The 26,622-nt window shown below is 40.1% G+C and overlaps 1 protein-coding gene across 2 annotated transcripts in view; it reads right to left on the reverse strand.

Annotated features, from left to right (window-relative positions):
- Positions 1–423: 423 nt before the first annotated feature.
- The window catches only part of LOC132385816 (guanine nucleotide-binding protein G(I)/G(S)/G(O) subunit gamma-2), a 51,919-nt gene continuing 25,720 nt past the window's right edge, over positions 424–26,622 (reverse strand). For both annotated transcript variants that reach the window (XM_059958043.1, XM_059958051.1), the window contains exons 2-3: positions 6,244–6,337; positions 424–2,361 (exon numbers count right to left, since the gene is read on the reverse strand). In XM_059958043.1, coding sequence (XP_059814026.1) covers positions 2,233–2,361; positions 6,244–6,330 — 216 coding nt within the window. In that variant the 5' untranslated portion in view covers positions 6,331–6,337 and the 3' untranslated portion in view covers positions 424–2,232. The remainder of the gene's footprint in view (positions 2,362–6,243; positions 6,338–26,622) is intronic.

Genomic DNA, 26,622 nt, shown 5'->3' on the forward strand with positions numbered 1-26,622 from the left:
TTGAACAGACAAACCCAGGGTCCTCAAAAAAGTTGGCACAAGCTGTTCAAGAGACTAGAAACAGAATTTTGCTCGAATTTTTGTGGCTGTAACAGGAAAAGTGATCCATCTCTTGTTCCCATAATGCTACTCTAAATCTGGACAATGTTGGCCATGTCTGGAACAGACTCTTTTTGCTTACTGTACATTACTCAATCTTCATCAATGAAAAGTCTCTCATTGCAGTCTTTATGAGATTCTTCTCCTAGTAACAGCAAAACTGGTTGCCAAGTTTCATCACATGATTGTCATAGACAGCCCGTTTCACTCCGAATCTCCAGGTAAAAAAAACACACTGAATACATAACAGTCACAGTCACATGACTGACACAGGGCAGTCAATTTTGCAAGAACAACACTTTGTTTGATACCCAAATATTAATGGTTCATCACATTTATTAAGTGGGCAATATTATGCATAATTATGCTGTTTAAAATTCATGTAACTGAAATGTTTTGAAGTTTTTATTTAAAACTGATACATTGTTCACATGTCATGAAAATGTGCACTACATCATACTTTGTTCAGGTTTTCTTATACAAAGCTGACAAAGGTATACAACCAGAAACACAATACATATTTTTACATTATACTCATTAAGAGAATTCACACATCCCTTTTCTTCTTGCTGTCACACTTAGCATTCCTGTTGTCCCATACAGGCAATAAAACTCACTGCTGCCATGAACACAAATTTACAGAAAAATTAGACTCAATGAGCCATAGTCATACATGTCATTCTTTCTTATTTTGTAATGTTTTCAATGCAATTGACCTGGTTAATGTATTGTTGTTTTATGGCGATCTCTATTTTTCTCCACTAATGTGCATCTAGTACTATGGTAAACCACTCCTTGTATTGAGTTGGAAATGAAGCAGAGGGCTGGTTTGGCAGATGTTGGTACATGCAGATCTAAGAAAATTAGCAATTGAGTAAAAATACATATCTGAAAATATAAAAAGATTTGTTAAAAGGCGGTGTAATAGTCTGAGGTAAAATCATTTGCTCATTCACAAAGTTGAGATCCTTTTGTTCATCTGCATATTACACTGTTTAAAAACCATTTCTGTGGTTTCATTTGGGTAAGAATATACCAAAAGACCACATGAAGGAATGGAATAATTTGGCTATTAAAATTATTTTGTTCAACCAATCAATTTTGAGATTTTATCAATATTTTTATTTCCAGTATACTGTATACAAAGCTACTTTTGACAATTAGTCTTTTCCAAACATTGGCATGTATGTCTATGTTCTATTGTTTGCATGCAATTTTTACCTGCTATTTTACAATAGTTAAGTTGGTATAAATCTTTATAAATGATTCACTGACAAATATTTCTTATAGTGTTCACAAGCATTAGTGAGAAAATAGGGCCATCAAGAAATTGGCTGTGCTTCGTTAGTGATTGATGTTAACGTTTTATCTTTTGTATATTGATATCACTTCACCAGTTCAGTTAAACTAATTCAATTAAAAGGGCAAAAGGCTGAAATATTTTCATGCAATTCTTTTCTTGCTACCACAAATATTAGAATCACTAAACAGATGATTTGCTGATACTATCAGAAATTTTAAGCTACTATACACGTTAGAGCACGAAGAAGAGTCTAACAAAATGCAAAGCTGCCAGCTTTTATGTCTTGCAAATGACATTCCATTTGCTAAATTCTTATTAGTAATATTTCTCTTCCTTGAAAATCAGCTGTCAAAGCAAAGTCCAGCATTTTATGGTGCTACTCTAATGCAGAAAAGCACATAACCAAATGTTAAAGTACAACACGACAGATCTTGTTTGTTTGTTTACTTGTCCATTTAACTTAAATAAAAATTATAATATTGAAGAACAATTATCATTCCAATAAAATTATACATCTTTCTTGTATTTACCTTTCTTGGAACAACTGTCATACCTTAGACATTAAACTATGAATCATAATTTACGGTCTTCGCAGGAGCAAAAAAATGTGACATCTCTACACTGTTTCATTCTAAGCTGTTTTAGAATCTCTATTTTCTCAAGATAGTTCTTCTGCTTCCATTACCAATAAGCTGACAAGATTCTTTAAACATGCACATCCCTGTAGCTTCCAGACTTTTGTTAAAAAATCTGTGGACAATAATATGTCCACATTGATAGAACTCAACATCACTGTTCAGAGTGGCCTGATTTTCAGGCTGGGCAGGTCATTACAGGATGGCACAAAAGAATTTCTTCTCTCTGAAGGGGTTTTCTGATGCAGGAACAGGTGTCAGTAGAGGATCTTCTTTAGCGTGAGCTTCGCAGTAAGCCATTAAATCCGCTGCTGCCTTGGACACCTGAAAAATGAAGAGAAAATTTATATCATAAGACACCAAAGCAGAATTAGGCCATTCAGCTCATCAAGTCTGCTCAGCCATTACATCATGGCAGATTTATTATCCCTACCAACCCATTCTCCTGCTTACTCCCCATAGTGTATGACACCCATACTAATCAAGAACCTAGCAACCTTTAAGTATGACTTGGTCTCCACAGATATCTGTGATAATAAATTCCACAGATTCACCGCTCTGTGGCTACAGACATTCCTTCTTCTCTTTGCTATAAAGGGATATCTTTGAATTCTGAAGATGTGCCTTAAAATTTAGCCTATTGGTCTTCTGCTTTAGGCTAGGTTTAATTTGATATAAATTATTCCCAACAATGAATGACCAGAGTCGATCACCAATTTTCCATTAGAGATTGTCAAAGCCATCTCTTTATAAAATGGTGAATCAGCATTATTCATATGAAACGGCTTTTCTCAATACAACATATGCCCAAGTGTCACAAGTGCCACTTTGGACCTGAGCTCACAGTACAGGGTTGCTACACTCTCAAAAAGACAACTTTTAGATAGAATTTAAACTTGAGTTCTGTTTACTCTGTCATTTATATGTCAATGTTGTCAAACTATTAGGTGATGAAAGGTCTTTGAGCTGAAATGTTAAACTCTGTTTCTCTTTCCACAATTGTGACCTGTGTCTTTTCAGCATTTTTCATTGTTATTATGGAACAGCAAGAAAGTTGTTCTATCAATCTACAGCATAATGTAGATTATTCATCAGTAAACCTGCTCATCTTTAGGTACAGTTCCAAAATACCTCATTAAATGCTTCTAGCTTGAAATCAGTAGAAGCTACTTTGTACTGAAGTAAGAATTATATTTTAGTCAGTTAGACGGAATACTGAAACCTGAAATAAATTTAGTGCTGACCCTACCGATCTGCACTGAGAGAACAGCCCAAGTTGCAGAGAAAGGTAGTTTCCAAGTATATCTCAACAGGTCTTTTGTCTTCTTTCTTTCCTTACAGGTAATGCCAATTGATAGATTGCTGGAATCAGGATCCAAATAAAATATCACCGGAAGAATTCAGTGTCAAGCAGCATTTGAGGAAGCAGAAAGGCTGATGTTTCGGGCTCTTGATATCATTTGATCATCTAGCCTACAAGTAACGACTTTGCCATGAAATTATATCGTCAGATGTTTTCCCTCTCCATCAATACTGCCTGACCTGCTGAGTATTTCCAGCATTTTGTTTTATTTCAGATTTTCCACATCTGCAGAATTTTAGTTTTGCCTTCAAAAAATCCTTATACCAGTCAGCAACCAACTTTCTAAATTTATTTGTCCATGCAATGTTATTACTGCAGAATTTCTTGTGCTGCTAGTCTTGTGTTCACACCAAAGGTAACTTTTATCATGTTATATAGCACTACCGTTATACAAAAAGAAGTAGACTCATGTACACATCTGGCAACTTAAAAGTGGGATGCATGAGTTAGCATGAAGGATAAGCAGCAGCAGAATGTATACCGCTACATCTTATATCCCTAGTAGTCCAATATATCTCTAACTTCTCTATTACAACAAAACAGGAGAAAAGCACTCCTTCCCTGAGGGCTGAAAAAGGGAAGTAGCTTCATGGTGCATATATCTAAGGTGCCAACATGCATTACAAGATCTTGCGCATCTTGTAAGTCACTATAAATGCGTCATGGCTGCAGTATGAGCAGTTACTCACCAATGCTATTCAAATAGCATCTCTCAAATTTCAAGCTTTGTAACTAAGGGAGACAAGGGTTCATGGATGCATTGCAACATTACCAAATCCTCCCTTAAGAGGCACATCACACTGACTGAAATTGCCATTAGGTCTAAATTCAGGAACCCCTACGCAACAGCAATATGAGAGTACCGTTACCACAGCTGCAGTGGCTTAAAGTGAAAGGTCACTATCACCCTGTCAAAGGCCACTAGGGATCAGCAATAAATGCTGGCATCACCAGCAATATGCAGATCCTGAAAAGGGGACAAACAAAACATGAGTAAAGCCACTGAAATGAAAGCTATAATATAATTGAGCCCATATTACAGGATTCTGTAACATAAACCAAAAATATAAGTGTAATTGCATGACTTAACATTGCTAATTAGGAAGCAGGACTTGAAGGAGGTGCTGGTCAGGCCAAAGATCTAGAATATTTTAGCTCATTTTCTTCCTCTGTGTTTCATTCTGAGGAGAGCTACGATCTTCAGTTTTATTCAGCATTGATCCTAGAATCAATCCTATTCCATCCACATGACTTGATTCTGAACCACATTTACTGAGGATGTTCCAAGAAAGGATTTGGTCAACAGGTTCAGAGATGTGCTCTAAACTGTTAGGATGGATGTTTACGCCAACAGTAGCTGGGATTGATAATGTAATTGAGGAAGTAGGAATGTGAAATCAAACCACTTCCTCATAAACACATGGATACAAGCTATCCATGTGTACTCTCTCCATTGTGATTACATAGCTCCAAGGCTGGGTCATATTTGTTCTCCTCCTCTTGGACATGCTGTTCTGTACATTGCAAGAAGTTAAGGCAAACAAGCAACTTCAGATATCTGTGTTAAATTAATCTATATAAAATACATTTTGGAAAGTAGTTTTGTGATTGTGCAAAGAATTATTTTTACATATTCATGGTCAACAATTACGTGCAAAAGTGCTGAACTTCCTCTTCTGTTGGTTTCCTTCCTCAACTGTAATTTTAAAATTGAATTGTGATTCACTGTACTTAAGTCAAACTGGCTTCATAATTCTACTTATTTTTTGACTGGACAAACCTTATAACTTAATCCCAATTAAACAAAGTAATTTCCCTAAAATTCTAAACGTGGCAAATCAAATATCACTATAGTCAGACTTTACTTGGGAGCTACTGGCATTCATTTTATCCTTTGGGATTGAGCCTGTACACGTTTAGTAAAATGTCAAGTCTATGTTTTATAATCTATCTTCTCTTTGCTTTCAATTAACATAGTTCGAGTATTATAATGAATGTCAATTACAATGGAGTTGAAATCGTTGGGTGTGCTAACCCAGTAAGTACGGCTGCGGCCTTTTGCTGCTTATCTACCTCCAGAATACGTTCCCATCAGTGGGAAGACTTCACATTTGCATTAACTGGTCAGTCCTTTTTATCATTGAAAATGTGAAATGTAATTTTAAAAGATGAGTATTAGGAGAAGCACAGCAAAATTATTCTTTGTAATATTAATAAAAACTGAAAGCATTATAAGTAAACAAGTTTCTCCTTTCTGGTGGTTACACTGTGTCATGTGATGTGCCATTTCTGGTAATCCCAGTAGTTCACAGATTTTTTTTTCTGGGAACTGTAAAATCTGCTTCAATATACAACTAAATTATTAAGCAATATTTTAGTTATTTGATTATTTTGCAGCTTTAAAGTCACAACATTCTTAGATAAACTTGCAAATCAAAGTGTTAATACTGTATTTTCATACTGAAGAGTACTTTAATGTTGCATATCAAATGTCTGCCACAAAAGTATGCAAAATGATATTTTCATGTATTTCAGTAAGGTTAATTGCCAGTTACCCAGCTAACCTGATAGAAAACCATGAAGGTATCATTTTCCAGTAGATCACTGAGGAAACAATATGTAAACCAATCATTGTCTCCAATGATTTCTGATTTTCTATAAAATATCCTTACCTTAGTGCCAAGCAGACTACAAACCTCACCACAAATAGACTAACTAATACATTAACTATATTGCAAGTCATTCTTCTAATGCAGTCAAATTAGATCTTGGAAATTGCTTTTTCAAATTAAACGTGGTGTTATTATCCAATGTTTGGAAAGTGGAGAGTCTGACTTTCTCACCTTTATTCTGTCGATGTTGGCTTCCATTTTCAGCTGTTCCACCATCTTCCTGGCTTGTGCTATGCTTGCTGTGTTGTTGCTGGCCATTTGATCTCTGGCGAATGAAACAGAAAACATGAAGAAAGTAACGTTAAATAAAATATACAAGTATGGCATAATGTAATTTTCCTCAGTGAACACCAATGAATCAAACTTTGCTGACTTTGACATCCCACCTGAGCAACGTATATACTTCTACTACAATGTTATCCGAGAAGCTTTAAGCACAAGATGTTTCTCAACCAAAATGGCTTCACACCCAAGAGTTCATCTCTGCTCATTACATGCATATGCTTTAGTAGACAAGAGATGGATTTACTGGAAATATTACCAATAGTGATAGTAACAGTAAAAAAATACTATAAACCCTACCTGTATCACACTGCAATACCATTTGCCGTACAGAGGAAAGTACATTTTTGCCTCTTGAAAGAACAATGTCACAATATAAAGAAACATGAAGGAATTGCCATGATGAGGATTAAGAAATTGAACTCAATCCCAATGAGAGAGAAGAGACAGAGGTACACTGCTCTTTTTTAAATTAACAGAGCCATTGATATTATGAGTCAATTCTGACAATGGTTCCCTACCTGAAACACTAATTATTCCTCTTTCTACAGATGCTGCTTAACCTGATGTGTTGCTTTTATTGAAAGGCTGTGGTTAAACTGAATTGCAATACTGTAATAAGTAATCTTGGTGAAGCTGATTTGCATTGCTGATTTAATGTGGCAAGTCCTGTTCTGTGTTAACAAGTTTGGAAGAATCCCTGGGATCTATTGGGCATTCCAGCGTCTTACTCGTTTAAACCAAGAAAAGGTGCCTGAATAACACCTGTAATGTTATTATTTGCAAACCAATTAGCAACTGGGAGAGAGGAAGGATACACTGTGAATTACAAATTGGTGTGAATTGCTGGATGAATTGAACCACTCTGCATCTAGCCCCCAAAATATACTATGTTGTTGCTGCATTTGCTCAACAGGTAAAAGGTACAGAATAGTAGCCATCAGAGGAGGCATCCTATTAATGTTGGACAAAGTATACTGTCTTTGTCAGGTGGTTCAGAAGGAAATCAATGGCACTGAGCTGCTCCCAGGCAAGTTCTTTCCAAACTAATTCCAAACTTCCATAATTCTAGATATACTTGTCTTGTCACTCAGTTCTGCATTGGACTCCATGTGGAGAATAAGGGCAGAGACGGGATCTGCCTGAATTTCCCAGGATTACACAGTGGAATCTATTTCTATTATCCATAAGCTCAGCTTTATGTTTGACAAACCTTATTGAATTTTTTGAAGAAGTTACGCGGAATGTTGATGAGGGTAAGGCAGTGGATGTAGTCTATGTGGGCTTCAGCAAGGCCTTTGACAAAGTTCCACATGGAAGGTTAGTTAAGAAGGTTCAGTCGTTAGGTATTAATGCTGGAGTAATAAAATGGATTCAACAGTGGCTAGATGGGAGATGCCAGAGAGTAGTGGTGGATAATTGTTTATCGAGATGGAGGCCAGTGACTAGTGGGGTGCCTCAGGGATCTGTTTTGGGCCCAGTGTTGTTTGTAATATACATAAATGATCTGGATGATGGGGTGGTAAATTGGATTAGTAAGTATGCCGATGATACTAAGGTAGGAGGTGTTGTGGATAATGAGGTGGGTTTTCAAAGCTTGCAGGGAGATTTATGCCGGTTAGAAGAATGGGCTGAATGTTGGCAGATGGAGTTTAATGCTGAGAAGTGTGAGGTTCTACATTTTGGCAGGAATAATCCAAATAGAACATACAGGGTAAATGGTAGGGCATTGAGGAATGCAGTGGAACAGAGAGATCTAGGAATAACAGTGTATAGTTCCCTGAAGGTGGAGTCTCATGTAGATAGGGTGGTGAAGAAGGCTTTTGGAACGCTGGCCTTTATAAATCAGAGCATTGAGTACAGAAGTTGGGATGTAATGTTAAAATTGTACAAGGCATTGGTAAGGCCAAATTTGGAATATTGTGTACAGTTCTGGTCACCGAATTATAGGAAAGATATCAATAAATTAGAGAGAGTGCAGAGACGATTTACTAGGATGTTACCTGGGTTTCAGCACTTAAGTTACAGAGAAAGGTTGAACAAGTTAGGTCTCTATTCATTGGAGCGTAGAAGGTTGAGGGGGGATTTGATCGAGGTATTTAAAATTTTGAGAGGGATAGATAGAGTTGACGTGAATAGGCTGTTTCCATTGAGAGTAGGGGAGATTCAAACGAGAGGACATGATTTGAGAGTTAGGGGGCAGAAGTTTAAGGGAAACACGAGGGGGTATTTCTTTACTCAGAGAGTGATAGCTGTGTGGAATGAGCTTCCTGTAGAAGTAGTAGAGGCCAGTTCAGTTGTGTCATTTAAGGTAAAATTGGATAGGTATATGGACAGGAAAGGAGTGGAGGGTTATGGGCTGAGTGCGGGTAGGTGGGACTAGGTGAGATTAAGAGTTCGGCACGGACTAGGAGGGCCGAGATGGCCTGTTTCTGTGCTGTGATTGTTATATAGTTATGGTTATATGGTTTATTTGTCACATTTACATTGAAACACAAATAGTGAAATGCATTGTTTGCAACAAAACAAGTAGTGATAGACAGCCTGCAAGTGTCACCAAGCTCCATGCCAACATAGCATGTGCATAACTCACGAACCCTAACTGTACACCATTGAAATGGAAGAAACAGGGACACAGATCATGGCTGGTTTATTTTCCCTTTTAACCAATTTCATTGGCCGAGAGAGTGAGCATTTAAAGGTGCAAATCTTGTTTCTGTATATATTTGGAAATTGTTTGAAATGTTAGTAATGACAAATTCAAATTTTAGATTTTATTTCTTACCGTTTCTTTTTTGTCCAGTTCTTTCACTCTCTTGTTGAACATGATCTGATTCACAATCTAACTCTCTCAGTCCTTGTTCAATGACTTCCCACTTGCTAAGCCTCATTGATTGAGGGGATTACGCATTACACTGGAATATATTTATATTGGCTGTGAACAATGGTTATTCCAGGCTGTTAATCTTTTAATTGATATAGAATATGGCGATCAACTCGCTGCTCTGCAGCAGTATTCTGGTGTGGAAAGCTCAAGATGCAGCCTATTTGAAGAAAGTCATATCCGTGATAACTGAACTATCTGCATTGTTATTTTAAATTAGCGAATCATTTTCGCATCTTAGAAACAAAAATGAGAGATATTGAAACAGGCTGTTACCAGGACCCCAGAACCCTTTAGTGACCTATAAACAACTGATACTTTCCATAACGTGCACGATTAAATAACTGAATGTCGCAGCAGCCAGCCAGCCAGCCATTCTTGTCTGGCGTGTGGTGTCAGGATTGGTCTCCTTTCGGATTAACCGGGTCACGATATGAACGTTCCTGACTTGAACCTTGCTTTTTTCTTTGAAAAACGAGGCCGAGTGGCTAGCTCAACATGAGCACGGATGGAAAACTGACTCGGGGGTGGCCCGACTTGGATTCGAACTCGGGAGCCTTTGCTCCGGAGTCCAGCGCTGATGCCACTGCACCACCAGCTGGCCAATGTGTCACTAAGAGACTTTGATAGTCTTACAGTGTAACAGCAGATCGATGGGATACAGCCTGGATTTTCAGATGGTGGGATACAGGGATATTTTGAGATTATTAATCCTCAATTGACAATTCTCTTTAAGAGGCCACAGAAACACCTGGCGTTGGATTAAAAAAGGTCACCCCAACAGCCAGAGCTTTGTGGTTGTAAGCTTTCCCACAGTTCAGGAAGCTATCAGCAGATGTTTAAGCTCTTTGCAATCAATTCATATTCTGTGATTTTAATGAATGGCTGGTAACTCAATGAGATTTAAAAAATATTTATCCTATACTGATCTACAAAACACTGGCCTTCAGTTTCTGCACCATGTTAAAAAAAGAACAGTATGCTTGATTTTTTAGGTTCTCGTCAATGCCACCGGCAAAAATCAGGGAAAACATTCAATAAAAAAGTTCCCTTTGTTTTAGCCGGGTCTAGGCTTTTTCCTGCACATTGACAGGGATATCAAAGGAATATATGGCTGAGAGAATAGCTTTATTTGGATATGTAGATGCACAAACTATACTTTTCTCAAGATTTAGTCCTGCATTGTCCCTAGTTCTTTTAACTCCTCTAACGCCAGTGGACAATTGCCCTATTGTTTCCATTGCAACATACACAGCTGTTTCCTCCCTACACTAGCCTTTGTCGGAAATGTATGCAAGTTAACTTGAGCTAATCTCGAAATGTAATTTATTATTCTCTCACAGCCACTGCCATTATGACAAAGATTGATACAATAAAACAAAGAACTTTGATAAGTAAAAGAATGTCTTACATCACAGGAAGAATAAGGAAAGAGGTTACCCATGATTTAAAACACTACAAAAGGTTGAAGGAATTTAAAGCAAGAAACTGTGTTCCATACCCTGGACAATAAAGGAACCAGAAGTAAATTGTATCCACTGTTACTTAGAAATACAGAGGAATGTCTAGAATAGTTACATCAACAGCTTTGGTCAAGGCCACCCATCAATTCAAATTCCACTGAAAACAGGAACAGGAATATGTGTTTTGGTTCCTTGTGTCTTCCTGTCATTCTGGTTATAATCCACCTGACCCTACAATTTCCCAAACTTTAGAGAAAAGAAATCTATCAAACTCTGATTTTAAATTAAACACAAGGGAGTGCAGATAACTGGAATCTAGGAGCAACCAGCTTTCTACTGGAGGAACTCAGTGCCTCCAGCAGCACCTGTGAGGGGAAGGAATGGTTAATATTTTTTGGGTCAAAACTCTGCTTCAGGACTCAACCATGCACTTGATCCGAGTTATCATTTGCAAAGAGGCATTTTGAACTCCTAGCATCCTTTCCTTGCAGCAGCGTTTCCTGACAACACTGCTGGAAGCCCTAATTTTTTAAAAATGAAGTATCCTGACTTGGACTTACCACCAACAAGCAGAAAGTGTTTCTCTTCATCTAACCTGTTAGTTCCTCCAAATATCTTGAAAAAGCCAGTTATGTTACCCTATATTCTACAGCATTAGTGTAGAATGAACTAGGTAATTTATTCAACAGGTCAGTTATTCTACTAAGTAATTAACTAGGGCCCAAGTAAAACAACCAGTGAGTCAATTGCTTTGAATTTTATTTCTTTATGTACAGATTAAACACAGCAAGAACAGTCTATGTGTAAATCTACAACCATCACTGAGAAACTGCCATACTGTTAAAATCATGTACACATTTTCACAGAACAGGATATTGAGGTTTTCCTGTTTATCTTACAGGTGCTGAAGAACGTCCAATAGTTTCTTGGTGAAGTGACAAGTCTTTTTTAATTTTAAGTAATTTTTTTTTTAAGTTTAATTTTAAGCAATTTAAAGTACAATCTTAGTTTCTCTCATACTCTTTACTTACAGCATTCACTCCTTAATTATATTCTAAAATATCTTAGCAATGTTCTTCCAATTTGGAAAGATATGATGAATTCTGTTTTCCACCACCACAGAACATTCAAAACCCCCAAAATACTCTAAAATACTGAAAAAAACCCCTCAAATCCCCTTCTTGGCATAATTATTAAAGTATAGGGTACAATCTCCCTGCTCTGGGGGCCTTTTTCAGTATATGTAGACTTCAGTATTTGCAATAGCTACCAAGTTTTCATGAATGTTCCCTTGTCTCCTTTAAGGAAGGGAACAGCGTCGTAGGAACATTATGTATATTGCACAGACCCAGAAATTCCTGCTTGCTGCAAAGACAAATAGAGATAACACGATGAACTAAAAATAGTTTGAAATTCAGCTTTAAATAGTATTAAAACAACATTACACCCTTGTTTACAAGACATTTTGGCAAAGTAAAAGTTGGTATATTTTGGCTTGGATTGGGATACAAAGGGCTTTGACAGGCAAGGGCGGAGATGAGGAATTGGTTCAGCAGGTATTTCACAGATCTGATGTGGATTCACGTCTGACTTCTGCTGCTGTTTGCATGTCTAACATGCTTTCCCTGTGAGCAAATGGATTTCTTCCAAGAGTTCTGGTTTCCCCCTACTTCCCAAGGTTGTGCAGGCTGGTAGATTAATTGATTACTGTAAAATGAGGAATGGGGATGAGGAATCAGGACAGAACTGATGTGCTTATGACAGAGAACAGGTAACATGGAAGTAAGTGGGGTAGACTCCAACCTAATAGCATGAATAATAATGATAATAATAATAATGAATAATAGCATTTATCAAACTTCCAGAAATGACCCCCCGCCCCACCATTCCTCATTCCCTTTTCTCTCTCTCTCTCATCTTATCTCCTTACCTGCCCATCATCTCCCTCTGGTCTCCGTCCCCTTTTCTTTCTTCCATGGCCTCCTGTCCTCTCTTATTAGATTCCCGTTTCTCCAGCCCTGTATCTCTTTCACCAATCAAGTTCCCAGCTCTTTATTCACCCCTCCCAGTTTCACATATCACATTGTGTTTCTCCCCCCCCCCCACCAACCCTCTAGCTCTGACTCATCTTTATTTCTCCAGTCCTAATGAAGGGCCTCAACCCGAAAAAAGTTGGCTGTTTACTCTTTTCCATGGGTGCTGCCTGGCCTGTTGCGTTCCTCCAGTATTTTGTGCGCATTGCATGAAATAGATGGGATTACTCTGAGCGCTGCCTCAGGCACACTTCGATGAACAGCCTATGTAGTAAGGGAGAAAAACAATGACAAATGGGACATATTAGCCAGAGAGAGGCAGAGGAGGAGGGAGACACAGGAGCATTGAGAGGCAAGGAAAAGGACCTGGAAGGCAATGAGAGGTGGGGAGGAGAGAGACAGAGATGTTGTGAAGCAAGGGAGTGGGACACAGGCGTTGAGAGGCAGGAGAGAGAGAGAGCTGGGGTGGGGAGGAGAAATGCTGACATTGAGAATAATGGAAAAAGTGGAGATGGAAAGCATGAGGAGGTAAAGACCCAAGCAGCAAAATGCAGAGTGCTGGAGAAGATCATCAGAAAGCCCACCTCCAATGGCATGCTGGTCGGTAGACCGGCAGAGTAGTTATGTTACCAGTGCAGAGGTTGGGTGACTTGGAATCTATTTTGAGCCCCATGCTGTCTGTGAGGGGGTTGCATGTCCTCCCTGTGATCACCTAGGCTTCTTCAGGGTCTCCAATTTCCAAACGTGTGCTTGTTGACGGGTTAATTAGCCACTGTAAATTGCTCCGTGTTTAGGCTGGTGGGAAAAGGATCTGGGGATTGATGAGAGTGAATCAGATAGGAATGAAAGGGGATGGGACTGATGGAAATCTGAGAGCTAGCACACAGTTGATGGGCCAAATGGCCTTACTATCTTAGCTTGTCATCTGAAATGAGCTGCATGCTGCTGTGTTCTAAATTGACACAATGGACAATTTAAGAAAATTACTGGCATAGCATTTTCTATTCTTCCACGTATATTAGATTGTGTTCCAGAGCTTCTCGGTCCATCAATGCCAATTGCAGCTGAGTCAGCAGCAAAACAGTTCATTAACTCCAGCACACACTCTAGAAGCAAGGTTTTTCAAGCTGCAAGTGACAAAGTTTCCAGCTGTATTAGTTGTTGCTGGCAATTATCTATGGTAGCACATGGTGGGTAAATGGAATATAATTAGCTTTGGCTTTGCCTCTGACATTTTTAAAAAAAAAGTCTCTGCATAATCTTCTAAAGTGCAAAGCAAAAGGATTTCCTGCTGACTTGTGTAATATTGAAAGCTTCATGACAGGCTCCTTCCTAGCACTGTTCTGCTTGTTTTGTACTCAATCTGCAACCCTGTCAAAATTCTTTTATGATCCGAGTTGACTTGCAGGTGAATAATTGCCAAGCAATGATTTTATAAAGTAAGATGCTGTTAAATCCAATATTTTCAGCAATTAATGACAAATGCACTTCAGATTATATATAGATGACCGAAATGCAAGCTGGGTAAAGCACAGCTAGATAAATTTTAAATATAAAATCAGTTGATCAAATGCAAATTTATAATGCAGATCTGAAAAACGACTGAATCGGAGATGAATTACAGGTATTAAACACACTACTTTATCCATTTCTGAGTTTTGCTTCATGGCCAACATTAAGTGATTAGAGTCTCACATTACTGATACCATCCTCTCCAAATATGGTGGTGAATTTTGTTCTGGTCTAAATAGGAAAATATAAAAAGACTCAATAAGATTAGTGTCTGAAAGAGAGTGTGAACATACTTCAAACTGAATCTTAAAAGTTCCAATTCTTTAAGATTCATTTTAAAATATGGTCATTCACTCTTTCAGTTCAATTTCCATTACCTACCATGCATCTGGCATCATTCCTTAACTGTCTGAGAGATTTTGTGTGCTACATTTCCCAAAACATTGGATTATGGAAGAGAGGGTAGTCAGCGCATCTTGCGCACCACAGTTCCAAGGAGATATTGGATTGTGCATAACTAGGTACTTGGAAGAGGCCAATAAAAGGTAGTTAGGATTAAGTGGACTGGCTATTGTGGGATTGGGCCAGTGTTAGAGTGAGGAGTTTAGGCTTTGGCAGGGAGACCTCCAGTGTCCCTCACGACTACATCCAGGTGCAGCTTCTAACAGATTGTGTTAAGGAGATGGAGCTAGACTGAACTCCAGATAATTCAGGAGGCTGAGTGGTTTATATGCAAGAGATACAGGGAGCAGAACACAGGTAACTGAGTAACCATCAAGAGGGGGAAAAGGGGATTGGTAGCCAGTGCCAAGTACTCCTGTTGCCATTCCCCTCAACACTTTGGATTATGTTAGGTGGGGAGATGACCTAGCAGAGGTCTTTGGCATTGAGTTTGGTTCTGTGGCTCAGAAGGGAAGGTGGAAGAAGAGGCAAGTTGTAGAGATAGGGCCTTTGTTGGTTAGGGGAACAGAAATGAGGTTCTGTGGATAAGAACAGGGTTCCAGGAGGGATTAAAGAGGGAGGAGTGGCATTACTAGACCAGGAAAATGTCACGTCAGTGCTCATTCAGGACATACTGAATAACTCATCTAGTAAATATTTATGGGTACAAATGAGGAATAAGAAAGGTATTCCAATCAAAAACAAGAGAAAACTGCAATGCTGGAAATCCAAAGCAAGACACACAAAATGCTGGAGGAACTCAGCAGGCCAGGCAGTATCTATGGAAGGGAGTACAGTCAACATTTTGGACCAAGACACTTCAGCAGGACGGGAGAGAAAAAGATGAGGAGTAGATTTAAAAGGTGTGGGGGGTGGGGGAAGGGAGAAACACAAGGTGATAGGTTAAACCAGGAGGGGAGAAGTAAAGAGCTGAGAAGTTGATTGGTGAAAGAGCTGCAGGGCAGGAGAAGTGGGAATCTAATAGGAAAAAACAAAAGGCAAGGAAGAAAGAAAAGTGGGGAGGAAGACCAGAGGGAGGCGATGGGTGGGCAAGGAGATAAGGTGAGAGAGGGAAAAGGGGATGGGGAATGGTTAAGGAGAGGTTGGGTGTCATTACTAGAAGTTTGAGAAATCGATGTTCATAGCATCAGGTTGGAGGCTACCCAACCGGAATACAAGGTGTTGTTCTTCCAACTTGAATGTGGCCTCATCATGACAGTGGAGGAGGCCATGGATAGACATATCAGAATGGAAATGGGAAGTGGAATTAAAATGGGTGGCCACTGGAAGATCCCACTTGTTCTGGCAAATGGAGCGTAGATGCTCGGCAAAGCGGTCTCCCAATCTATGTTGGGTCTCATCGATTTACAGGAGCACCAGACAAAGTATATGATCCCAACAGACTCACGGGTGAAGTGTCCCCTCACCTGGAAGGACTGTTTGGGGCTCTGAATCGTAGTGAGGGAGGTGGTGTAGGGGCAGATGTAGCAATTGTTCTGCTTGCGAGGGTAAGTGCCAGGAAGGAGATCAGTGGGGAGGGATGAATGAACAAGGGAGTCATATAGGGAGCAATCTCTGCAAAAAGCAGAAAGTGGGAGATGATCTCCTCCCTCAAAGAAAGGGGCTTCCCTTCCTCCACCATTAACACTGCCCTCAACGGCATCTCTTCCATTTCATGCATGTCTGCTCTTACACCATCCTCTCGCCATCCTACCAGGGACAGGATTCCTCTCATCCTGACCAGCTTCCGTGTCCAGCACAGTAACTTCTGCCATCTCCAATGGGATCCCAAAACCAAGCACATCCCCCTCCCCCCCATTCTGCTTTCCACAGGGATTGCTCCCTATGTGACTCCCTTGTCCATTCATCCCTCCCCATTGATCTGGGTAGCTTCCAACCTGTTGGTATGAACGATGATTTCTCGAACTTCTGATAATGTCCCTCCCCCTTCTCCTTCACCATTCTTCACCTCCTTTTCCCTCTCTCATCTTATATCTTTGCCTGCCCATCACCTCCCTCTGGTGCTCCCTCCCCCCTTTCTTTCTTCCATGGCCTTCTGTCCTCTCCTATTAGATTCCTGCTTCACCAGCCTTGTATCCCTTTCACCAATCAACTTCCCAGCTCTTTACTTCACCCCTCCCCACTCCTGGTTTCACCTATCACTTTGTGTTTCTCCCTCCCCTCCTCCCACCTTTTAACTCTACTCCTCATCTTATTTTCTCCGGTCCTGCTCAAGGGTCTAGGCCCGAAGCATCGACTGTACTCTTCTCCCTCGATGCTGCCTGACCTGCTGAGTTCCTCCAGCATTTTGTATGTGTTGAATAAGAAGGGTATGGCAACATAAATGGGATTATAATATAGGCCACCCGACAGTCCGTGGGATTTTGAGAAGCAAGTAGTACAAGGTTGTGATAGTAAGTGACTTTAACTTTCCACATTACCACCTGGGACTCCCATAATGTAAGAGGGATGGATGGGGAAGTTTGTCAAATGTGTTCAGGAAAGTTTCTTTTATTAGTACATAACTAGAGAGAATGTAATACTAGGGCTCCTAATAGGGAGTGAGACAGGGCTGGTATCAGAACTTTGTATAGGGAACAATTTGCATCTAGTGATCACAATGCCATTAGTTTCAAGGCAAGAATGGAAAAGGAGAGGGCTGGACCTCGGGGTAAGATTCTAAATTGGGGAAAGGCCAACTTAGATAGTATTGTAGCGGTGTGCTACACGCAGCGCTAAAATTACGACACGGAGTCAGTAACTGCAGTCGAAAGAAAAAACTTTATTCGAAATCTTCAGCCTCACTTTTAAGCCTCCCTCAACCTGCCCCCCATGGTGCAGAGGCTCCAAAGCTCTGTGCTCGCAAACCCCCGTAGGCTATCAAATTGTGAGTCGGTTTGGATGTGCCAGGAAATGGGTCGCCACAGTATCATATAGGATCGGGCAAGTGTGGACTGGGACAGGCTGTTTTCAGGCAAAGTGGGAGGCTTTCAAAAGTGAAATTTTGAGAGTACAGGAACTGCACCTTTCACCCAGGGCATGCCCTTTTCTCACTGTTACCATCAGGTAGGAGGTACAGAAGCCTGAAGGCACACACTGAACGATTCAGGAACAGCTTCTTCCCCTCTGCCATCTGATTCCTGAATGGACATTGAACCTATGAACACTACCTCACTTTTTTCAATATATATTATTTGTGTTTTTTTTGCAATTTTTAATCTCCAATATACATATACTGTAACTGATACACTATAATTTTTTCTTCTATACCATGTATTGCATTGAACTGCTGCTGCTAAGTTAACAAATTTCATGACACATACCGGTGATAATAAACTTGATTCTAATTCTGTACGTTCCTGCCAGAATAAGAAGCAAGGATAACAGATTCAAGGAGATATTGAGGCCCTGGTTAAGAAAAGGAAAGAGGTGCATAGTAGGTATATGCAGGCAGGAAAAAGTGAGGTAATTATCGAGTATAAGAAATGTAAGAGAACACTTAAGGAAAACAGGTGGGCTAAAAGTTGGCATGAGTTGCCATAGCAGACAAGGTGAAGGAGAATCCCAAGAGATTCTACAGATATGTTAAAAGCAAAAGGACTCCAAAGGACATTATTGGTCGTCTGGAAGATCAGAGTGCTAACCCATGTGTGGAGCTGAAAGGGATGTGGGAGATTTCAAATGGATTTTTTGCATCTATATTTACTCGGGAGAGAGTAAATATAATGTCTGTGGACAGAGTCTACAGACATAAGGCAAAGCAGCAGTGAGGTCATGGACCCTATACAGATTACAGAGGAGGCGTTTGCTGCTTTGAGGCAAATTAGGTTGGATAACTCTCCAGGACCCTTGGACACTGTAGGAGACTAGTGCAGAAATTTCAGGGGCTCTGGCAAAGATATTTAAAATATCCTTGGCCACAGGAAAAGGTGCCAGTGGACTGAAGGATAGCTGATGTTCTGTTGTTCAAGAAAGGCTCCAATAAGAGGCCATGAAATTATAGGCTGGCCAGCCTGATATTAGTGGGAAGGTTATGAGAAAGTGTTCTAAGCTACTGGATATATAAGGATTTGGATAGTCAAGGACTGTTTAGGAATAGTCAACATGTCTTTGTGTATGATAAGCAAGTCTAGCGAATCTTAGAGTTTTCTGAGGTTACCAGGAAGGAAAGGCAGTGGACATTGTCTACGTGGACTTTAGCAAAGCCTTTGTCAAGGTCACACAGGGGAAGTTGGTCAAGAAGTTTCTGTTGCTTGCATTCACGATGAGGTTATATATAGGATTAGACATTGGCTTCACATGAGAAGCCGGAGTGTGGTTCAGATGGTTGTCTCTCTGACTGGAGGCCTGTGACTAGTGGTGTGCCACAGGGATTGGTGCTGGGTCCATTGTTATTTGTCTTCTACAACATTGATTTGAAAAATAATGTGGTGAACTGCATCAGCAAGTGTGCGGATGACACCAAGATTGGGGGATGTAGTGGACACCAAGGAAGACTATCAAAGCTTGCAGCAGGATCTGGAACATCTGGGAAAATGGCAGAAGGAATTTAATGCAGACAAATGTGAGGTGGGAGGACCAACAAATGCAGGTCTTAACGGTGAGCAGCAAGGCACTGAGGAGTACAATACGGCAGAGGGATCTGGGAATACACAGGTAGATAAAGGCAAAATGAAAGCTTTTGGCACATTGGCCAAAAGTCAATGCATTGAAACAGGAGATGGGATGTTATGTTGAAATCGTTGATGAGGCCTATTTGGAGTATTGTGTTCAGTTTTGTCCACCTACGTATAGGAACGATGCAAATAAGATTAAAAGACAAAGAACTTCATAAGGATGTTGCCAGGACTTGACCCGAGTTATAGGGAAAGGTTGAATAGATTAGGACTTTATTCTCTAGAACACTGAAGATTTGAGGAGAGATTTCATAAGGTATACAAAAATGTGGGATATAGATAGGATAAATTCAAGCAGGCTTTTTCCACTGAGGTTGAGTGAGACTACAACTCAGGGTCATGGATTGAGGGTGAAAGGTAAAATTATTAAGGGGAACAAGCCGGAACTACTTCATGCAGAGGGTGGTGAGAGTGTGGAAAGAACTACTAGTGAAAATGGTGGACGCGGAGTTGCTTTTAATGTTTAAGAGAATTTTGGGTAGGTACAATACATGGAGTATGGTGTTATGTCATTACAGGGAAAATACTGACATAGATAGAGGAATGGCTGACAGGCAGGAGGCAGCAAGCGAGAATGAAAGAGGACTTTTCTGGTTGGCTGTCAGTGACTAGCGGTGTTCCTCAGAGGAGTCAGTATTGGAACAGCTATTCTTCACATTGTTTGTCAATGATTTAGATAATGGAATTGAAGTCTTTGTGAGAAAGTTTGCGGATGATATGAAGATAGGTGGAGGGGTAGGTAGTGCTGAGGAAGCAATGCAATTGCAGCAGGACTTGGACAAATTGGAAGAATGGGCAAAAAAGTGGCAATTGGAACAGTGTTGGGAAATGTATGATAATGCATTTTGGTAAAAGGAACAATAGTATGGACTATTATCTAAATGGGGAGAAGGTTCAAACATCAGAGGTGCAGAGGGACTTGGGAGTCCTCGTGCAAGACTCCCAGATGGTTAATTCACAGGTTGAGTCCGTGGTAAGGAAGGCAAATGCAATGTTGACATTTATTTCAAGGGGAATAGAATCTAAAAGCAAGGAGATAATACTGAGGCTTTATAAGACACTACTCGGCCACACTTGGACTATTGACAACAGTTTTGGGCCCTATATCGCAGAAAGGCTTGTTGTCAGTGGAGAGAGTTCACATGGATGATTCTGGAAATGAGGGGGTTAACATATGAGGGGCATTTTACAGCTTTGGGCCTGTACTCACTGGAATTTCAAAAAATGAAAGTTGAAAGGACCAATATAGGGTGGATATGGAGAGGATTTTTCCTGTGATGGGGGTATCCAGAACTAGAGGGCACAGCCTCAAAATTGAGGGGAGACCTTTTAGGAGGAATTTTGTTTTTAGCCAAAGAGTAGTGAATCTATGGAATGCTCTGCCACAGACTGTGGTGGAGGCCAAGTCTGTGGGCATATTTAAGGTGGAAGTTGATTGCTTTCTGATTGGCCAGGACGTTAAAGGATATGGTGAGAAGGCAGGTGTGCAGGGGTTGAATGGGATCTGGGATCAGCCATAATGGAATGGCAGAGCGGACTCAATGAGCTGAATGGCCTATGTCTTATGGGTATGGGTGTTTTGTTCTGGGTCAGCACAGACTAGATGGGCTGAAGGACCTGTTTCTGTAGTGTAGTGTTCTAAGACTATTACTTGGATATAGCCAGAGTTACTCATTACTCTGGATCAGATCAAGACTAGAATTCTACCCCTTTGCATCACCATTTGTAAATTAGTTATGCCATTAGTACATTTTAGTAAAACATCTGATCCCAACACTTTTTATTTCAGACTAATAAATATCTGGAAACATTACAATGAATAATTAGTTGCAAATAACTAACACTAGAGATAATGGCAACCTGGAGATGAGCTTGTAACTGTGTGGGTTAAAGATTCAGTAAGTCTATGCATATCCTGTATGGTAAGTTCCAGGCAGATGGAATATGTGAGGTCATAAACTTCGGTAGAAATATTAGAAAAGTGCCATATTTTTTATTGTTGAGAGACTGAAGTGTATTGGTGTTCAGAGAGACCTCAGTGTCTTGTATGATACAAATGAAAGTATGTAAGACCATAAGATATAGGAGCAGAATTAGACCACTTGACCCATTGAGTCTGCTCTGCCATTTCATCATGGCTGATCCATTTCCCTCTCAGCCCCAGTCTCCTGCTTCTCCCCATTATCCCCTCATGCCCTGACCAATCAAGAATCTATCAACCTCTGTCTTAAATATACCCAATGACTTGCCCCCACAGCCACATGTGACAATGAATTCTAGTTTCACCACTCTCTGGCTAAAATAATTCCTCATCTCTATTCTAAATGGACACCCCTCTATTCTGAGGCTATGTCCTCTGGTATTAGACTCCCTCATCACAGGAAACATCCTCACCACATCCATTCTACTGAGGCCGTTCACATTCAATAGGTTTCAATGAGCTCCCCCCCTCGTTCTTCTGAATTCCAGTGAATACACACCCAGAGCTATCAAACACTTCTCATATGAGAGGGTCTTTCAATCCTGGAACAATTTTCACAAACCTCTCCAATGTCAGCACATTAGGTAAGGGGTCCAGAACTATTTACAATACTCCAAGTGAGGCCTCACCAGTGCCTTATAAAGCCTCAACATTACATCCTTGCTTTTCTAAGCACAGCAAGTAATTAGAAAGGCCAGCAGTATATTGGCCTTGATTACAATAGGATCCGAGTATAAAAGTAGAGCCATCTTACTGGCATTATACAAGCCCCTAATGATACCTCATGACATTGTTCCCAGATCCAGCCTCCGGTCTGAAGAAAATTATATTTGTTCGAACAAGTACAATAAAAGGTACACCAGCTAGATTCTTTGAATGCTGCAATTGTCTTATGAGGAGATATTAAGCAGACTAGGAGCATGCTCCCTAGTATTGAAACATGCAAAATTCCATTTAAGGCCAAGTATTCCTCATCACATTCTACAGAGGATGTATCGAGAGCATCCTGAGCAGCTGCACCACTGCCTGGTTCAGGATTTTCACCGTCTCGGATCGCAAGACTCTGCAGCGGATAGTGAGGTCAGCTGAGAAGATCATCAGGGTCTCTCTTCCTGCCATTACAGACATTTACACCACACGCTGCACCCGCAAAGCTAACAGCATTGTGCAGGACCTTGCGCACCCCTCACACAAACTCTTCTCCCTCCTGCCATCTAGGAAAAGGCTCCGTAGCATTCGGGCTCTCACGACCAGACCATGCAACAGTTTCTTCCCCCCAAGCTATCAGACTCCTCAATACCCAGAGTCTAGACTGACATCTACATCATTTATTATTATATTGAAATTTGTCCTCTACTGTGCCTGTCTTGTTTATTATTAATTAATTAATTAATTACTGTGCACTTTATGTAGTCCTGTGTAGGTCTGTAGTCTAGTGTAATTTTTGTGTTGTTTTACGTAGTCTAGTGTAGCCTTGAGTTGTCTCACATTGTCCAATGTAGTTTTTGTGTTGTTTCATGTAGCACCATGGTCCTGGAGGAACATTCGTTTCATTTTTACTGTGTACTGTACCAGCAGTTTATAGTCAAAATGACAATAAAAAGTGACTTGACTTGTATGAGGTAGATCCAGGTATGATAATTTCCCTGATGGCATCATCAAGATCCAGGGGGTCACAGTCTCAGAATAAAGGATCAGCCATTCAGAATGGAGATGGGAATATTTATTTTTCAGCTAGAATTAGAATTCTTTCAGTCAAGAGTGCTGTGGGGTGCTGGTCATTAATATAGTTAAAGCTTACCAGTTGATAAATATTTGGACGTTAATGGAACAACACTGCATGGGGTTTGTGCTAGAGTACATGACTGAAGTAAAAGATCACTCAAGATCTTCTGTAAAAGGCACTCACATACTGCTTCGATTTGGGATGTTCTCTTCCTTTTTAATTTTTATTGATTGAGATACAGTGCAGAACAGGCCCTTCCAGTGCTTTGAACCTCGCCACCCTGCAACGCATCTATTTAACCCTAGCCTAATCACAGGACAATGACCAGTTAATCTATGAACCGGTATGTCTATGGACTGTGGGACAAAACCACAGCACACTGGGAGAATGTGAGGTCCTTACAGACAGTGCTGGAATTGAACTCCTACCTCTGCTGCTGAGCTATAGCAGCATTGTGCTAACCGCTATGCTACTGTAGCGTCCTCAAACTAATGACTTAAATCAATGGCGGGCTCTCCCCTTGTCCAATTTTACAAAGGCTTCTTGACACCACACTCAGTCTGAAATCTCCCAAAGTCACAAACTGTCCCTCTACCCTCACATTTGAAATTCTTCCCTTTGAATGTACGCTTTCATGAGATCTGGGGCTGGCTGGCTGCAGTGCACAGATTACTGAACATTAAGCACAATGTGATCTTGCTGTTAAATACACATTCTATAAGAGCAGAGAGACTGGGCCATAATTAGCCAGGTTGGATTTGTGCTTTTGTTGTGAACAGGACATACTGGGTCAATTTTTCACTTTGCTGAGTAAATGTCACTATTGTAACTGTTCAGTAACAGATTGGCGAAAGGGAGTAGATACATCTGAGTACACATTTACAGTTGTACAGCCAGGACGTTATCTGCAACAGGAGCTCTCTGTGTTCAGCGCTCTGGGCTATTTCTGGATATCATGGTGTGAATCAGATTCGTTGATTTGGGGCTCTCGGGGGGAAACTGGTGACGGATTGCCCACTCAGTGAGATACAGTGACCTGCTTGTGGAAGATCACACATCTTTGCAGCATATCTTCCATGGAATGAGTACATTCAGGAAGTAAGCAGACCAGGGCTCCTAAATTTGGTGACCCCGGCCCAGTGCATGGACTGGATTCTCGAATCTCGCCAAGTCACGTCTGTGCTTAGATGCACCAATTGACTCAACCATCTTTCCTTACAAGCATTCAAATCTTAAACTGTTAAAAGCTGGGTGGTCAAGCTAAACTACTTAATGAGCTCATTGCTGATTTGATTGTAACCTCAACTCTGCCTGCAGTGCTGTCTACCCAAGATTCAAACAGCTCTCTGTAACTGCATACTTTCAGAGGGTTCAGATTCTCACAATTCCTTTCCATGCTTGCACAGTGAAAACCCTTCAGGATCTTAAATGTGTTTACTAAACTCCAACAGATTCCAGCCTAGCTTGTTCAATTTTGCCTCATTAACCAACTTCCTAATTCCAGGTATTATTTTTGTAAACTTTCCTTCCCAACATGTAAACATGCTTCCTTACACAAGGTGAATAAAACTACATCAATGTAACTGCAGAGTAATGTTCCCATTTCTATATTAAATTCCTCTAGCAATAAGCGATTGCAATCTGCTAGTTTTATTCATTACTTCCAATATTTGCATTTTATCATTTTGCAAATCACACCCAAGGACCTCCTGGTCCCTAGGTATTTCAGAGTACTTTAACAAGTCATGTCATTACTTTGATATTTTGGTGAGTTTAATGATGCGAGTTACAGCATTCTTGTAATTTTTTGATCCAAAACATCACCCTTAGGCATTGGGACAGGACACCAAAGCCAGATACCTCTCTCCTAGACCAGCACACAGTCTGCATTCTGATAAATACCACATTCACAAGTACTTCTGCAGATATTAGTAGATTAAATAACTCTCCCAGCAATAGACATATGATGTATTGCCATGTTTTGTGTTAAGCTGAATCACTCTGGAGGCTAAATGGGTACTCCGAAGCTGAGCACTAAGCTCACTTCAATTCCTGTTACTCCTTTATGAAGGAATTCAAGATTTCTTGTCAGCGGGATAACAAAGAAACATAGAAAAATAGAGAGCTATGCGGTAGGGTAATGTTAGGTAGTTTCTAGAGTAGGTTACATGGTCAGCACAACATTGTGGGCCAAAGGGCCTCTAATTTTTATGTGTTATACGAGGTGTAATTGATAAGTTCATGGCCTAATGTAGAAGGAGTCAATTTTAGAAAACCTAGCACATTTATTTTTCAACATGGTCCCCTCCTACATTTACACACTTAGTCCAGCGGTCATGGAGCATATGGATCTTGGACCTCCAGAAAGTGTCCACAGATGAGTGATTGTTAAGTTTGTGGCCTAAGCTAGAAGGAGATGAGTTATACAGCTCTCATTACATGCATGTGCAATTCAACTCTGAGTGATTACGCAGAAAGTTTGAAGTTAATAACTCATCTCCTGCTACCTTAGGCCACAAACTTATCAATCACCCCAATGAGTTATTAACTTCAAACTTTCTGCATTTTCACTCAAAGAGTTGAACTGCGTGTTCATGTAACGAGAGCTGTATAACTCATCTCCTTCTACATTGGGCCACGAACTTATCAATCACCATCTGTGTACATTTTCTGGAGGTCCAAGATCCATATGCTCCATGACCTCTGGACTAAGTGTGTAAATGTAGAAGGAGACTGTGTTGAAAAATAAATGCGCTAGGTTTTCTAAAATTGACTCCTTCTACCGTAGGCCATGAACTTATCAATCACCCTTTGTATTCTAATACCCATCAGAATTTCAGTATTGCAAAACTAGCCATTTTATATTCTGGAACTTAGATTCCTTTGAACAAAGTAAAGGTGTGGATTTAACTTGGAACAGAGGTTAACATTTGAGGCAAAAGTTTGTTGCAGTAGGAAGCTATATTCCAAAGCTTTCAGAATAAGTGACAGCTAGATTGATAGAATTGAATAGTTGTTCACCAGAAGAATTTGTCAAAAACAGGCCAGTTTTGATCCAGTTGGTTTTTGGTTGAGGTTTGCAAAATAGTTAGTTACAAGAAGTACAAAACTTAAAAGTAAAGAAAATTTCTTATGACTGTGTCATGTTGCCAGTAAAGGAAGTTCCTACAATGATATTAAGTCACCAAAACAGGGATATATAAATGGCAATACTCTGCAGAATGACTGCCTGCTTGATAAATTTTGGAGTTGCTTTGGGAATTTGTACAGATAGTTACTAAGGCAAATGTGGTCTTTATTTGTCTTCTGTAAAAACTGGGATACAAGTTCCCTGGAAATGAAATACATATTATCAGTCTTGTATACATACTTCATGATCTCGGAGTATTATCTGTGTAACCAACATATGACAATGTCATTGAGACTACAGAGAAAAAATTCACCTTCAAACATAGTCAGTGCTCAAATGTATTATTTTGTACACAATAGAAGCAGTGAGACACAACACATACAGCCATCCACACCTCTGTCTAAAAAAGTGATAATTATTCC

The sequence above is a fragment of the Hypanus sabinus genome, chromosome 2 (genome assembly GCF_030144855.1).
Source record: "Hypanus sabinus isolate sHypSab1 chromosome 2, sHypSab1.hap1, whole genome shotgun sequence".
NCBI lineage: Eukaryota > Metazoa > Chordata > Chondrichthyes > Myliobatiformes > Dasyatidae > Hypanus > Hypanus sabinus.